We start from the raw sequence: 16848 nt of genomic DNA, 5'->3' as shown, positions 1-16848 counted from the left end.
CTTTGTTGTTCGTATGACTAATTGTTGCGGTGGACTTAACCCAATGTGGTACTGTTAGAGCATTTCGTTCTGATACTTCAACCATCCTGTAATTCGGAGGTAAGATATTAACAAGCACAAACACACCAGGAAGATTGTTTTGTATTCATCTCAGTGTCCATGTTTGATTCTGGTTCTCATGGAAATAGAACATGACATGTAGAATATGGTTTTCTACTGTATAATTAATACAGTGCATTATGTGGTTTTCTACTGTATAATTAATACAGTACATTATATATGGTTTACTACTGTATAATTAATACAGTACATTATCATGCAAGCTAAAAAAACATCAGGCACAAGCTTATTTGAACTGCAATACTGAACATTTATTTGTACAGGATCTCAAATAACCCTGTATCTTATCATACGCAAATTATAAACATCACTTCCTACAAGATACTTTAATACTTCTGAAAACTGGTGAAGGATGTCCCTGAAGCTCAGAGACAGATGAATCCATGTTTTTTGACATATTATCACGTAAACAATACAAGAATACTGACTTTCAAAAATAGTGTAGCCCGTCAGGAAGAGACCAAGCTCACCTGGTAGCTACAAACTGTACAAGTCCCTGTGATGGTGTGTTTCATCCTTTCGGTGAAGGCACAAGACTCCTGTGGTGTCCACTCTGTCTCTTCTGAATACTCCCCCACACATGCTTCCTCAGGGCATGGGGGAGTGTCTCTGAGTCGGGGGAAGAGGGGGAGCCCTTGTCTGGAACAACAAAACAATGAATAAAGACAGACAAACAGATGATTCAGCAGACAATAGAAACTACATGAAGATTTGATCAACTGAAAAGATGTTCACGCTTACGGAGCATAATATAATGACTGAAAAACTGAGCCGTCTCGCTTTATGCTCCAAAATTCAATCAAGTTGATAGGGCACCACAAAAAGGATATGATGAGAAAATGAGGAAGCAGCACAAACCCTGCCCAGCCCTGTCCTACCCAGACCTACCCATATACCTACCCAGCCTCCCCACCCCTACCCAGCTCTACCCATCCTTACCCATCCCTACCCAGCCCAGCACTGCCCTACCCATACCTACCCAGCCTCCCCACCCCTACCCAGCTCTACCCATCCTTACCCATCCCTACCCCACCCAGCCCAGCCCTGTCCTACCCAGACCCACCCATACCTACCCAGCCTCCCCACCCCTGCCCAGCTCTACCCATCCTTACCCATCCCTACCCCACCCAGCCCAGCACTGCCCTACCCATGCCTCCCCACCCCTACCCAGCTCTACCCATCCTTACCCATCCCTACCCCACCCAGCCCTGCTCTACCCATCCCTACCAAGCCCAGCCCTGCCCAGTCCTACACAGCCCTGCCCAGTCCTACACAGCCCTGCCCTGCCCTGTCCTGTCCTACCCAGACCTACCCATACCTAACCAGCCCTGCCCAGCTCTACCCATCCTTACCCATCCCTACCCCACCCAGCCCAGCACTGCCCTACCCATGCCTCCCCACCCCTACCCAGCTCTACCCATCCTTACCCATCCCTACCCCACCCAGCCCTGCCCTGCTCTACCCACCCCTACCCATCCCTACCAAGCCCTGCCCAGTCCTACACAGCCCTGCCCAGTCCTACACAGCCCCACCCAGCCCAGCCCTGTCCTACCCAGACCTACCCATACCTACCCAGCCTCCCCACCCCTACCCAGCTCTACCCATCCTTACCCATCCCTACCCCAGCCAGCCCAGCCCTGTCCTACCCATACCTACACAGCCTCCCCACCCCTACCCAGCTCTACCCATCCTTACCCATCCCTACCCCACCCAGCCCAGCACTGCCCTACCCAGACCTACCCATACCTACCCAGCCCCCCCACCCCTACCCAGCTCTACCCATCCCTACCCCACCCAGCCCAGCCCTGCTCTACCCATCCCTACCAAGCCCAGCCCTGCCCAGTCCTACACAGCCCTGCCCAGTCCTACACAGCCCTGCCCTGCCCAGCCCTACCCAGCCAAGCCCAGCCCAACCCTACCCCGTCCTACCCAGCCCTGCCCAACACTACCCAGTCCTACTCAGCCCTACTCAAAACTACCCAGTCCTCCCCAGCCCTACTCAACACTACCCAGTCCTACCCAGCCCTACTCAACACTACCCAGTCCCACCCAGCCCATCTAAACACTACCCAGTCCTACCCAGCCCTAATCAACACTACCCAGCCCTACTCAACAGTACCCAGTGCTGCCCAGCCCAGCCCTGCCTAGCCCTACCCAGCCCCGCCCAACCCTACCCTACCCAGCCCAACACTACCCAGTCCTACCCAGCCCTACTCAACACTACCCAGTCCTACCCAGCACTACTCAACACTAACCAGTCCTACCCAGCCCTACTCAACACTACCCAGTCCTACCCAGCACTACTCAACACTACCCAGTCCTACCCAGCCCTACTCAACACTACCCAGTCCTACCCAGCCCTACTCAACACTACCCAGTCCTACCCAGCCCTACTCAACACTACCCAGCCCTACTCAACACTACCCAGTCCAACCGTACCCAGCCCTATCCAGTCCTACCCAGTCCTACCATTTCCTACACAGCCCTACCCAGCCCTAGCCAAACCTTCCCAGTCTTACCCAGTACAACCCATCCCTCCCCAGCCCTACCCTACCCACCCCTCACTACCCATCCCTACCCACCCTACCCAGCCCTAGTCTAGTCTACATACCGGTCGTATTCTTCTGGCTGAGAGGTCAGGTGAGCTGTGTGTGCTACCTCCACTCTCTGAGAGGATATGAGAGAAAACAAGACCAGATACAGTGTTCAGAGAAAAGAAAAGGAACAAAACAGTGTATGTACTGTACATTGTTAATGAAGACTACTGGGTTTCTAACAGTGTATGTACTGTACATTGTTAATGAAGACTACTGGGTTTCTAACAGTGTATGTACTGTACATTGTTAATGAAGACTACTGGGTTTCTAACAGTGTGTGTACTGTACATTGTTAATGAAGACTACTGGGTTTCTAACAGTGTATGTACTGTACATTGTTAATGAAGACTACTGGGTTTCTAACAGTGTGTGTACTGTACATTGTTAATGAAGACTACTGGGTTTCTAACAGTGTGTGTACTGTACGTTGTTAATGAAGACTACTGGGTTTCTAACAGTGTATGTACTGTACATTGTTAATGAAGACTACTGGGTTTCTAACAGTGTATGTACTGTACATTGTTAATGAAGACTACTGGGTTTCTAACAGTGTATGTACTGTACATTGGGTTTATATGATGACTGAGAGTTAATCCCCACCTGCCCTGCTGTCTGACAGGCTCTGTGTTTTCAGTGAGAAAGAAGCCTGCAACCTGTCCTCCGGGTCCTTAGGGGGCGTACTGTTTACAGACCAGGACCCAGGGCCAGATGAGAAGCAGAGGAGACTGCAGGGCGTTCCAGAAATAGGGATGGGTGGAGAGAATGGAGGAAGAGTAGGGGTGGGAAGGCTCTGCAGAATGAAATGTAGAAACAATGGGAATTCAGATCATGAAAATGATAGTAATCGCCTTGAGAATGCAGAGTTTTTTTAACAGACTCCAAATTCTATCTGCAGAGTTGAATCTTCTATCACTTGACTAGTCTTATGGAATGTGTTGTACAGTATTATACCACAAGGTGGCACACTTCACAACTAGACCTCATCCATACTGTATGTTCAAAGCTTTCTTTCTCATCCCTCCATGTATGTTTTGAGTCCAGGTACATTTGACAACAAAGTGTCATTCAGAGGGTTAACCAGATCTCTCACCTCCTCTTCCTCTTCCTCCCCGTCTCCCAGCAGCTCCACCACCAGAGAAGGAAAGACCCCCACGCGTCCGTCCAGCTCTCCCTCCCAGAAGCCGTCGTCCACCTCCCCCTGGCGGCAGCGCAGCAGCCTAATGACCGCCCCTTCTGGGAAGGACAGCTCCTCTGGACCCTGGCCCTGGTACTCATACAGAGCACGTGCCAGACCTGCACCACAGAACAGAACAGACCAGAACCAAACACACAGACATCAGACTGGTACTCAAACAGAGCCCGTGCCAGACCTGCACCACAGAACAGACCAGACCAGAACCAAACACACAGACATCAGACTGGTACTCAAACAGAGCCCGTGCCAGACCTACACCACAGAACAGACCAGAACCAAACACACAGACATCAGACTGGTACTCATACAGAGCCCGTGCCAGACCTGCACCACAGAACAGAACAGACCAGAACCAAACACACAGACATCAGACTGGTACTCAAACAGAGCCCGTGCCAGACCTGCACCACAGAACAGACCAGACCAGAACCAAACACACAGACATCAGACTGGTACTCAAACAGAGCCCGTGCCAGACCTGCACCACAGAACAGAACAGACCAGAACCAAACACACAGACATCAGACTGGTACTCAAACAGAGCCCATGCCAGACATGCGTCACAGAACAGACTCAGACAAGTCAGTAATACATGGGTAAACGTTGTCTACATTACTAATGATTAACAAGATGGTGACACAGTTATATCAATGACGGCTTGAACCTGGAATTTGGCCACTTGTCCAAATGGTATGAATCATGTCACAAACATTCAGAGATGGGAGAGAAGCTTTCTGGTTAGTGATGATTCTTAAGACAGAAGAGATCCTACTAACCCCCAGAGTGAGGGGAGCGGCCCTGCTGCCTCTTGGAATGTTCTGATGAGGAGCCGGAACTGTTGAAGGACCAGTCCAGCTGGGGACAAGGGAAGCCCTGCGCCAGGCAGACAGAGGAGCCCTCTCCTGGTGACCACAGGAACTGCAGGTACCTCTCAGGAACGTAGCCAACCTGGCCCGCTGCATTACGTGCCTGGAGAGGAGCACACAGTCAGTGAGTGTCAATAACATGGCTTTAGGGATAGTATATGCAGGGACAGTTGGACTTCATAGATGTGTTAATTAAGAAGATAGTATTATAGCCATTCAATTATGGAGTCTCGTTGGGTCAATTATGGAGTCTCGTTGGGTCAATTATGGAGTCTCGTTGGGTCAATTATGGAGTCTCGTTGGGTCAATTATGGAGTCTCGTTGGGTCAATTATGGAGTCTCGTTGGGTCAATTGCAACCAACAGGCTTAATGCGCAGCTGTAGGTTGGCGCTGGATTTCTTAAAACAATACTAACGGGAGATTACGTGCACCAGCGTGTTAAAACAAACTTGCTTGCAACCAAAAAGCCACAAGAATAAACCAGAAGATCAGTTGATCTCCCGTTGTTACTGTGTCAAATGAGTTAGATACCGCACAGCTGGGTCTAGGTTCTCTACTCCAGGCCCCAATTAAATATCGACCTATCAGGAACATTGAAAATAGCAAAGCTGGTAATTAATCAATATTTATTGTAAGAATATACACTAGAATATACACATTATTGTTGTCTATCAACAATGACAAGCCCCCGGGTTCTGACAATCTGGATGGAAAATTACTGAGGATAATATTGCCACTCCTATTTGCCACATCTTCAATTTAAGCCTACTAGAAAGTGTGTGCCCTCAGGACTGGAGGGAAGCTAAAGTCATTCCACTACCCAAGAATAGTAAAGACCCCTTTACTGGCTCAAATAGCTGACCAATCAGCCTGTTACCAACCCTTAGTGAACTTCTGGAAAAAATTGTGTTTGACCAGATACAATGCTATTTCACAGTAAACAAATTGACAACAGACTTTCAGCATGCTTATAGTGGAGGACACTCAACAAGCATAGCACTTACACAAATGACTGATGATTGGCTGAGAGAAATTGATGATAAAATGATTGTGGGGGCTGTCTTGTTCGACTTCAGTGCAGCTTTTGACATTATTGATCATTGTCTACTGCTGGAAAAACATATGTGTTAGGTCTTTACACCCCCTGCTATAATGTGGATAAAAAGTTACTTGTCTAACAGGTGTTCTTTAATAGAAGCCTCTCAAACATAATCCAGGTAGAATCAGGAATTCCCCAGAGTAGCTGTTTAGGCCCCTTGCTCTTTCCAATTTTTACTAACGACATGCCACCGACTTTGAGTAAAGCCAGAGTGTCTATGTATGCGGATGACTTAACACTATACACATCAGCTACTACAGCGACTGAAATTAATGCAACACTTAAAGAGCTGCAGTAAGTTTCAGAGTGGGTGGCAATGAATACATTAGCCCTAAATATTTCTAAAACTAAAAGCATTGTATTTGGGACAAATCATTCACTAAACCCTAAACCTCAACTAAATCTTGTAATAAATAATGTGGAAATTGAGCAAGTTGAGATGACTAAACTGCTTGGAGTAACTCTGGATTGTAAAATGTCATGGGCAAAACATGTTGATACAACATTAGCTAAGATAAAGCGCTGCTCTGCCTTCTTAACAACACTATCAACAAGGCAGGTCCTACAGGCCCTAGTTTCTACCTTCTTAACACTATCAACAAGGCAGGTCCTACAAGCCCTAGTTTCTACCTTCTTAACAACACTTTTGTTGCACCTTGACTACTGTTCAGTCGTGTGGTCAGGTGCCACAAAAAAATTGCAATTGATTCAGAACAGGGCAGCACGGCTGGCCCTTGGATGTACTCAGAGAGCTAATATCAATAATATGCATGTCAATCTCTCCTGGCTCAAAGTGGAGGAGAGATTGACTTCATCACTACTTCTATTTAAGAGAGGTATTGACATGTTGAATGCACCAAGCTTCTGTTTGAACTACTGGCACACAGCTCGGACACCCATGTATATCCAACATGTCACAAGAGGTCTCTTCACAGTCCCCAAGTCCAGAACAGACTATGGGAGGCATACAGTACTACATAGAGCCATGACTACATGGAACTCTATTCCACATCAAGTAACTGATGAAAGCAGTAAAATTATATTTAAAAAACAGATTAAAAAAACACCTTATGGAACAGCGGGGACTGTGAAGCAACACAAACATAGGCACAGACTCATGCATACACACACACACGATAACATACATACTATACACACACATACACATGGATTTAGTACTGTAGATATGTGATGGTGGTGGTGGAGTAGGGGCCTGCACACAGCGTGTTGTGAAATCTGTGAATGTATTGTAATGTTGAAAAAAAATTATAAACTGCCTTAATTTTGCTGGACTCCAGGAAGAGTAGTTGCTGCCTTGGCAGCAGCCAATGGGGATCCATAATAAATACAAATGAGCTATTTCAGCCACACCCGTTGCTGACAGGTGTATAAAATTGAGCACACAGCCATGTAATCTCCATAGACAAACATTGGCAGTAGAATGGACTTACTGAAGATCTGTGACTTTCAATGTGCCACCTTCATAGGATGCCACCTTTCCAACAAGTCAGTTTGTAAAATGTATGTCCTGCTGGAGCTGCCCTGGTCAATTGTAAGTGCTGTTATTGTGACGTGGAAACGTCTAGGAGCAACAACGGCTCAGCGAAGTGGTAGGCCACACAAGCGCACAGAATGGGACTGCCAAGTGCTTAAGCACGTAGCGCGTAAAAATCGTCTGTCCTTGATTGCAACATACACTAGCGAGTTCCAAACTGCCTCTGGAAGCAACGTTAGCACAAGAACTGTTCATCAGGAGCTTCATGAAATGGGTTTCCATGGCCGAGTAGCCACACACAAGCCTAAGATCACCTTGCACAATGCCAAGGGCCGGCTGGAGTGGTGTAAAGCTAGCTGCCATTGGACTCTGGAGCAGTGGAAATGCATTCTCTGGAGTGATAAATCACGCTTCACCATCTGGCAGTCCAACGGACGAATCTGGGTTTGGCGCATGCCAGGAGAACGCTACCTGCCCCAATGCATGGTGCTAACTGTAAAGTTTGGTGGAGGAGGAATAATGGTCTGGGGCTGTTTTTCATGGTTCGGGCTAGACCCCTCAGTTCTAGTGAAGGGAAATCTTAACGCTACAGCATACAATGACATTCTAGACGATTCTGTGCTTCCAACTTTGTGGCAACAGCTTGGGGGAAGGCCCTTTCCTGTTTCAGCATAACAATAACCCTGTGCACAAAGCAGCCTTCCCCCAAGGCCAGTCAAGTTCTTCCACACCGATCTCGTCAAACCATTTCTGTACGAACCTCGCTTTGTGCACAGGGGTACTGTAGAGTACAGTACAGTAAAGTACAATACATTATAGACATCTATGTTTGGGCTACATTATAATATAATCTGTAATTTTACATTTAGTATCCTTGATTAGACTATAATTTTATGAAAACATATATTATATTAACTCAATCATGATTGGCTTGATTTAGTTACCAATTTTAGAATGTGGATAGTTCAGGATACTTTATCTTCTGATAAAATGTGAATGTTAAATTGTCACAGTAAACGAGGAATGATTGTTAAATAGTCAAATCTGTGCTTAGTCTGCTCAAATAGAAGGTTTAATTTATTCTGAAGATAATACCCACCAGAGGGCTAAATAGTCTTGAAAAATGTTGGCAGTAACCAGGACATAAAGTTAACACTTTTAGAGAGCGGTAACATGGTGGCCAATAGTGGTTGCAGTTGAGATCAACTGTGTGGGATCTTATTAATGGTTTACAGAGAGCTCGCCTAATGTTGACAGTGCTTAATGATCTTATTAATGGTTTACAGAGAGCTCGCCTAATGTTGACAGTGCTTAATGTTGGTTGCAATTGACCTGTTATTTTTCACAACTGTTACGGATCAGTAAAGATGAAGTTGAAGCGACATAATGCCTCTCTTTCTCAAACAGGAAGACCGGCAGTTTGTTTACTTTGTGCTTAGTAGAAACAGGAAGTGAGGAGACCACAGGCATTTGGTAGAGTGGGCAAATGCGTGGGAACAACTGCCTGCTACAGTAAATAGCACTGTTCCATGAGAGAAAAGTTGCATCCCAAATGGCACCCTATTCCCTACATAGTTCACTGCTTTTGACCAGAGCCCTATGGAGCCTAAATATGGAATAGGGTGCCATTTGGGACGCAGCCAGAGAGAAATCTGTCCTCATTTACCTTCAGCCAGTCCTCCATGTCTCCATCCTCTATCACCTGAAGCTCTTCTCCCTCTGTGATTGACAGCTCGTCTCCTTGGCAGGCCTGCAGGAAGATGGGCCAGCAAATTACACACAATAACACCTGAGAGGAAAATCCCATTCCTGTAATGTTGACATTTCTAAAATGTTAAGTCCTGATATTGTCACCTGATAGCTGTAGAGAACCATGCAAGCCAAGGGGTATCCACACGGCACCGAGCAGGAAGTTGAATCGATGAAAGTGTCACCATCTTCATCGTAGTCGTCGAAGTCTGTGAACTCAAACTCGTCCTCGGAGATATCTCCGTTGGACATGCGTGCCTCGCTCAGCCTCCTGTCCCTCTCCAGCTCCTCGTCTGCCTGGGTCATAGCACTGCTCATCCATGGCTCCACGTCCACCCCCGCCGACGCCAGCAGCGCCAGCCTGGACTCCGCCTTCACCCGGCTCACCTGGACACACACACACACACACACACACACACACACACACACACACACACACACACACACACACACACACACACACACACACACACACACACACACACACACACACACACACACACACACACACACACACCACTTACTACCACCTGTCACCCCTCCCACACGTCTCTCACAGGTACCTTGTACCAGATTACTTTTCCTCAATGTCATCCCTTTTACAGCCACAACTCAATGTAACACCTCAGACACTGTACCACCTCACACACTATAACACCTCACACACTATAACACCTCAGACACTGTAACACCTCAGACACTGTACCACCTCACACACTATAACACCTCACACACTGTACCACCTCACACACTATAACACCTCACACACTATAACACCTCACACACTATAACACCTCACACACTGTAACACCTCACACACTATAACACCTCACACACTGTAACACCTCAGACACTGTAACACCTCACACACTGTAACACCTCACACACTGTAACACCTCACACACTGTAACACCTCAGACACTGTAACAACTTACACACTGTAACAACTCACACACTGTAACAACTCACACACTGTACCACCTCACACACTGTAACACCTCACACACTGCAACACCTCAGACACTGTAAGAACTTACACACTGTAACAACTCAGACACTGAAATACCTCAGACACTGTAACAACTTACACACTGTAACAACTCAGACACTGAAACAACTCACACACTGTACCACCTCACACACTGTAACACCTCACACACTGCAACACCTCAGACACTGTAACAACTTACACACTGTAACAACTCAGACACTGAAACACCTCAGACACTGTAACACCTCAGACACTGTAACACCTCACACAATGTAACACCTCAGACAATGTAACACCTCACACAATGTAACACCTCACACACTGTAACACCTCTCACACTGTAACACCTCACACACTGTAACACCTCACACACTGTAACACCTCACACACTGTAACAACTTACACACTGTAACACCTCACACACTGTAACACCTCACACACTGTAACACCTCACACAATGTAACACCTCACACACTGTAACACCTCACACACTGTAACACCTCACACACTGTAACACCTCAGACACTGTACCACCTCACACACTGTACCACCTAACACACTGTACCACCTAACACACTGTACCACCTAACACAATGTAACACCTAACACAATGTAACACCTAACACAATGTAACACCTAACACACTGTAACACCTCACACACTGTAACACCTCACAAACTGCAACACCTCAGACACTGTAACAACTTACACACTGTAACAGCTCACACACTGTAACACCTCAGACACTGTAACACCTCACACAATGTAACAGCTCACACACTGTAACACCTCAGACACTGTAACACCTCAGACACTGTAACACCTCAGACACTGTAACACCTCACACAATGTAACAGCTCACACACTGTAACACCTCAGACACTGTAACACCTCAGACACTGTAACACCTCAGACACTGTAACACCTCAGACACTGTAACACCTCACACAATGTAAAACCTCACACAATGTAACAGCTCACACAATATAACACCTCACACAATGTAACACCTCAGACAATGTAACACCTCACACAATGTAACACCTCAGACATAATAACTTAAACACACTACATATTAATAAGCCATCATACTAATAATATTCATTAAACAGCACAGCAAAATAAGCGTTGTAGTCAACAAGGACATCTGGGGTTGGCAGTAGCATCATACTAGGTTCATATTAGCAGTATATTAACAGCATATTGGCTGCATTATGTTTCCTAAACCCAACTTCTTTCTTGTAAGTAAAGAAACATGGTTTTCCAGGCCAATACAAAAGCTTGATTACATCACATAACGCTTACTCTGAGCCCAAGACAACTGAATAAAACAGGAGGAGGTGGTGGGTTGAAGGAAACAGTTCCAACTGACTCATGGTGCCAGCAGCATTTGCATTTGTCCTTGTGGGAAGTAGGAAGTAGGCAGTGACACACATTCCATTCAGATCCAGATAGAGGGCATCCACCTGGCTCATCAATGGGCCAGGCAGAGTGGAGGAGAGAGCCCTGCCGTTAGCTCTACAAAGGCTCTAGTAGTAGAAAGCATCCAGCATCTGCAGAGCCATGGCTATAGGCCTAGAACACACGCAGCCTTGGTCTCATCACCCACCAGTCACTTAGCATTAAATAACTACATCCACCTCTACACTACCCCATAGGAGAACCCTTTGAAGATCCCTTTTTGGTTCCAGGTCGAACCCTTTTGGGTTTCATGTAGAACCCTTTCCACAGAGGGGAACCAAAAAGGGTTCTATCCAGAACCAAAAAGGATTATCTTATGGGGACAGCCAAAGAATCCTTTTGGAACCCTTTTTTCTAAGAGTGTAAAGAAGGCTAACACCAGCGTATCAAAGAGGAACTCTGATAAAGCCTGGTTAATGACTGCTTGCCTTATCATTATCAATTTCCTGGTAGGTTGGAATAGTAGGAGGGTAATGTTAATGTGAGGTCATTAACATTACGTTGGGCTAGTAGTAGCTAACGGTAACAGTAGCGTTGGGCTAGTAGTAGTCCTACCTGTGCTTTCCTCACACTCTCCTTCACCTCCACCATCTTCTGTTCCACGCTGACTCCGGTGTCTCCTGACAGCAGTTTGAAACGCCTGTCCAGCATCTGCAGTGCCTATGAGGAAGGGAGAGAGAGGTTACACAAGGTCAAGCTCCCGAACCAGAGGTAAACAAGGCTTTCGCCCACTACTCACCCTATCTCCGTGTGAGATGATCTTGTAGTCTTTGGCAGCCTTAGCAGACCACTTGCGGGCCTCCTTGTCCAAACAGCTCTCCCCCTCAGCACTGGAGCTATGTTGCTTCAGAATGCACACCTTTAGAAAGAACAGGAGAGGTGAAGCTGGGATTATCTCACACACAAAAGACTACATGAAAATATCAAAATTTTCACCTCAATCAGGGTTGTATTCAAACAGCTTTGTGGATATTAATTGTGATATAATGGTGTTTACATGGTAATCAAGAACAGTGGTACCACAGTGAGCCACACCTTGTCTTGAGGGGCAACCTGGAAGTGAAAGCCGGCTGTTCTGGTGAAGACCGGGAACTCCTGGAGGAAGATCTGGATGTTCCGTTCTCTAGACACCTATCAGAGAACCAAACAAACACTCTCATTACTGCCACATTGGCACATTATTTCTTACATAGTTCACTACTTTGGACCAAAGCCCTATGGGCCCTGGTCAAAAGTAATGCAATATATAGGGAATATGGTGTTATTTGGGACACAGACACTAGTTCACATGTCTCCCATAGAACAGAACATCAGTCAGTGGTCTGTCTGGCCTCCATCAGCGGTGCCCAGGTGAGGAATGTCACAGCTCTGGGTATTACAGTGGGGCTACTGTCTGTGGAAGGGTTTTACTGTGAAAAGGGCTTCAGTGGATCCCACGCATGGCCTCACCTTGGTAGAGTTCTCGCAGATCTGGCTAAAGTTACTATGCGTTGACCGGCAGGTGTCGATCTCTGTGCAGCACAAGAGAGTGAAGTGTTCTCGGATTTGCTCATACAGGTCACTGTCCAGTCTCTGTTGGGTAAACGACAGAGGTGAGAGCTGGGGTTATAGCCAAAGCCCTGATGCAGTACAAAATCAGAGGTGATTTGAGAAGGAAATGCCCTTTCCTTATTTTCCTATGTTTCAGTCATTCCAATGTTTCAGTCTGAGGGATTTGAATCAACTGATTCATAATGAATTACATTGGTTACTGCAATAACAAGAGTTGAGTCACTGAGTGATATTTCCCTTGATTGAGAGAGAGATACTTTCAAGAAGATTGTTGTGTTATGAATGTTCTGAGGGGAAAATACCCCTGAAATGAATGGTTTCTACTGAGCTGAACTTTTGACTCACCTGATTACTTTGCAAAGGTAAAAAGCCAAAAAATAACATTTGAGGATTTCCTATTTGGGTTCATTTCTGTGTAGTTTGTGCTCTCCACTCTACAGCTAAGACAACCACAATGGGACAGGAAATTATGCCAACTAGCAGTGACTCATCACAAACACAAAGGAAGGTTTTTTCACTGACAGGAGGTACGTCTGAGGGGACTATGCAGTGTGTTGAGACTCATGATGAGAATCCAGAGAGACAGTATGCCGTTAGGAGACGCCAGGTGGTCTTACCCTCATGATGGCAGGCAGCTCTGCAGTGTAGTAGTACTGGTGATGAGAGTTGATGGCAGACAGTGTCAGAAGGTACTCATTGCGCACCTCTGTCAGTCTCTGGTCACACTCCCTCAGCCTGGTATTCAGCTGGACAACGGTTACAGGGAGGAGTGAGTAGAGGATAAAATATGTTTCATTATTACAATCAATTCTACTATCAAAATGCATTTGATTTGATTGGTAATCAATAGGCTAAGTGCAAGTTGACTAAGAAGAGGACAATATTCAACAACGCAACTGCACTATTCCTACATGTTTTACTGAAGACATTCCTTCATAGTAAAGCATATAACGGATAAAACACGATTTGCCCTTTCAGAAATATGTGTACTCTCTGTGTACTAACTAGCCAGGTGACACTTACAGTGAGGGAAAAAAGTATTTGATCCCCTGCTGATTTTGTACGTTTGCCCACTGACAAAGAAATTATCAGTCTATAATTTTAATGGTAGGTTTATTTGAACAGTGAGAGACAGAATAACAACAAAAATATCCAGAAAAATGCATGTCAAAAATGTTATAAATTGATTTGCATTTTAATGAGGGAAATAAGTATTTGACCCCTTCTCAATCAAAAAGATTTCTGGCTCCCAGGTGTCTTTCATACAGGTAACGAACGGAGATTAGGAGCACACTCTTAAAGGGAGTGCTCCTAATCTCAGTTTCTTACCTGTATAAAAGATACCTGTCCACAGAAGCAATCAATCAATCAGATTCCAAACTCTCCACCATGGCCAAGACCAAAGAGCTCTCCAAGGATGTCAGGGACAAGATTGTAGACCTACACAAGGCTGGAATGGGCTACAAGACCATCGCCAAGCAGCTTGGTGAGAAGGTGACAACAGTTTCTGTGATTATTCGCAAATGGAAGAAACACAAAAGAACTGTCAATCTCCCTCAGCCTGGGGCTCCATGCAAGATCTCACCTCGTGGAGTTGCAATGATCATGAGAACGGTGAGGAATCAGCCCAGAACTACACAGGAGGATCTTGTCAATGATCTCAAGGCAGCTGGGACCATAGTCATCAAGAAAACAATTGGTAACACACTATGCCGCGAAGGACTGAAATCCTGCAGCGCCCGCAAGGTCCCCCTGTTCAAGAAAGCACATATACATGCCCGTCTGAAGTTTGCCAATGAACATCTGAATGATTCAGAGGACAACTGGGTGAACGTGTTGTGGTCAGATGAGACCAAAATGGAGTTCTTTGGCATCAACCCAACTTGCCGTGTTTGGAGGAGGAGGAATGCTGCCTATGACCCCAAGAAACCATCCCCACCGTCAAACATGGAGGTGGAAACATTATGCTTTGGGGGTGTTTTTCTGCTAAAGGGACAGGACAACTTCACCGCATCAAAGGGACAATGGACGGGGCCATGTACCGTCAAATCTTGGGTGAAAACCTCCTTCCCTCAGCCAGGGTATTGAAAATGGGTCGTGGATGGGTATTCCAGCATGACAATGACCCAAAACACACGGCCAAGGCAACAAAGGAGTGGCTCAAGAAGAAGCACATTAAGGTCCTGGAGTGGCCTAGCCAGTCTCCAGACCTTAATCCCATAGAAAATCTGTGGAGGGAGCTGAAGGTTCGAGTTGCCAAACGTCAGCCTCGAAACCTTAATGGCTTGAAGAAGATCTGCAAAGAGGAGTGGGACAAAATCCCTCCTGAGATGTGTGCAAACCTGGTGGCCAACTACAAGAAACGTCTGACCTCTGTGATTGCCAACAAGGGTTTTGCCACCAAGTACTAAGTCATGTTTTGCAGAGGGGTCAAATACTTATTTCCCTCATTAAAATGCAAATCAATTCATAACATTTTTGACATGCGTTTTTCTGGATTTTTTTGTTGATATTCTGTCTCTCACTGTTCAAATAAACCTACCATTAAAATTATAGACTGATCATTTCTTTGTCAGTGGGAAAACGTACAAAATCAGCAGGGGATCAAATACTTTTTTCCCTCACTGTATGTGGCGGTGGTGGGGTACTTCAGCCTATACAGACCTTCATGTGTGTCAGCCTACAGTAGCCTACCTTTGAACTCATTTTCTGCAAGCCTGTCCTAAAATGGAAAATTCCATGGTCACTCTTCTTGAATCTGAAAAAGGTCACATGGGCACGTGATAGAAATAATCAAACCAAGACTCTTAATGACATTATTATGAATAATAATCGATAGACATAAAATATGCATTTCAACCACGTATCTGAACTAAAATGCAATGACTACAGGTTTACAGAACATTTAACATGCCACTAACTGCTCCCTCTCAGATGATGAATAATTTAACTATGGTACAAGTAGCCTTAAAGGCCCAGTCTCAGTCAACAACTTGATTTTCCTGTGTGTTCTATATATTTCCACACTATGAGGTAGGAACAATACTATGAAATTGTGAAAATTATGATTATGCCCTTTTAGAGTAAGAGGTGTTTGAAAAGACCACCTGAAATTTCAGCCTGTTTTGGTGGGATGGAGTTTTGGTCTCCCATGTGACATCACCAGGTGGTACAGTGCCTTGCAAAAATATTCATCCCCCTTGGCGTTTTTCCTATTTTGTTGCATTACAACCTGTAATTTAAATGGATTTAAATTTCCACGTGGACGGGGATATTGGAAAAAAATTGTAGACTTTCAGGTACTCAACAAGAAGGTCTGATTTCATTACTACTAAAACAAGACCCAGGTGGTAAGTATAAAGATCCAGTGCATTTAAAAAACTGGAGGCCTCTTACACTTCAATGTTGTGATGTGAAAATCCTGGCGATATGCATCGCACAGAGAATAAAAAAAGTTTGACCAGATATTGTTCATCCTGATACTCTTTTTTTTTACATGGACAATATATTGGAGATAATATACAACAATTACTTGAAACATTTGAACATTATGAAACATCAAAGATACCAGGCCTGGTCTTCATAGCAGATTTTGAAAAGACATTTGATAAAGTACGGCTACTTTAATTTCGGTGAATCTCTTATACAATAGGTTAAAGTTATGTACAGCAACCCCAGATGCAAAATAGTAAATAATGGTTACTTCTCAGAAAGTATTGAGCT

At 45.4% G+C, this 16848-nt stretch overlaps 1 protein-coding gene across 1 annotated transcript in view; it reads right to left on the bottom strand.

The window, feature by feature from the left end:
* Positions 1 to 349: 349 nt before the first annotated feature.
* The window catches only part of LOC139581493 (F-BAR and double SH3 domains protein 1-like), a 33936-nt gene continuing 17437 nt past the window's right edge, over positions 350 to 16848 (bottom strand). Inside the window, exons 7-19 of the mRNA XM_071411309.1 lie at positions 15820 to 15883; positions 13743 to 13871; positions 13024 to 13146; positions 12610 to 12705; positions 12314 to 12433; positions 12130 to 12234; positions 9228 to 9509; positions 9040 to 9123; positions 4689 to 4881; positions 3808 to 4010; positions 3318 to 3507; positions 2732 to 2787; positions 350 to 759 (exon numbers count right to left, since the gene is read on the bottom strand). Coding sequence (XP_071267410.1) covers positions 709 to 759; positions 2732 to 2787; positions 3318 to 3507; positions 3808 to 4010; positions 4689 to 4881; positions 9040 to 9123; positions 9228 to 9509; positions 12130 to 12234; positions 12314 to 12433; positions 12610 to 12705; positions 13024 to 13146; positions 13743 to 13871; positions 15820 to 15883 — 1696 coding nt within the window. The 3' untranslated portion in view covers positions 350 to 708. The remainder of the gene's footprint in view (positions 760 to 2731; positions 2788 to 3317; positions 3508 to 3807; positions 4011 to 4688; positions 4882 to 9039; positions 9124 to 9227; positions 9510 to 12129; positions 12235 to 12313; positions 12434 to 12609; positions 12706 to 13023; positions 13147 to 13742; positions 13872 to 15819; positions 15884 to 16848) is intronic.

This window comes from Salvelinus alpinus, chromosome 7 (assembly GCF_045679555.1).
Source record: "Salvelinus alpinus chromosome 7, SLU_Salpinus.1, whole genome shotgun sequence".
Classification (NCBI taxonomy): domain Eukaryota; kingdom Metazoa; phylum Chordata; class Actinopteri; order Salmoniformes; family Salmonidae; genus Salvelinus; species Salvelinus alpinus.
Note: the sequence above shows the minus strand (reverse complement) of the source record. Positions and strands in the feature narration are given on the sequence as shown.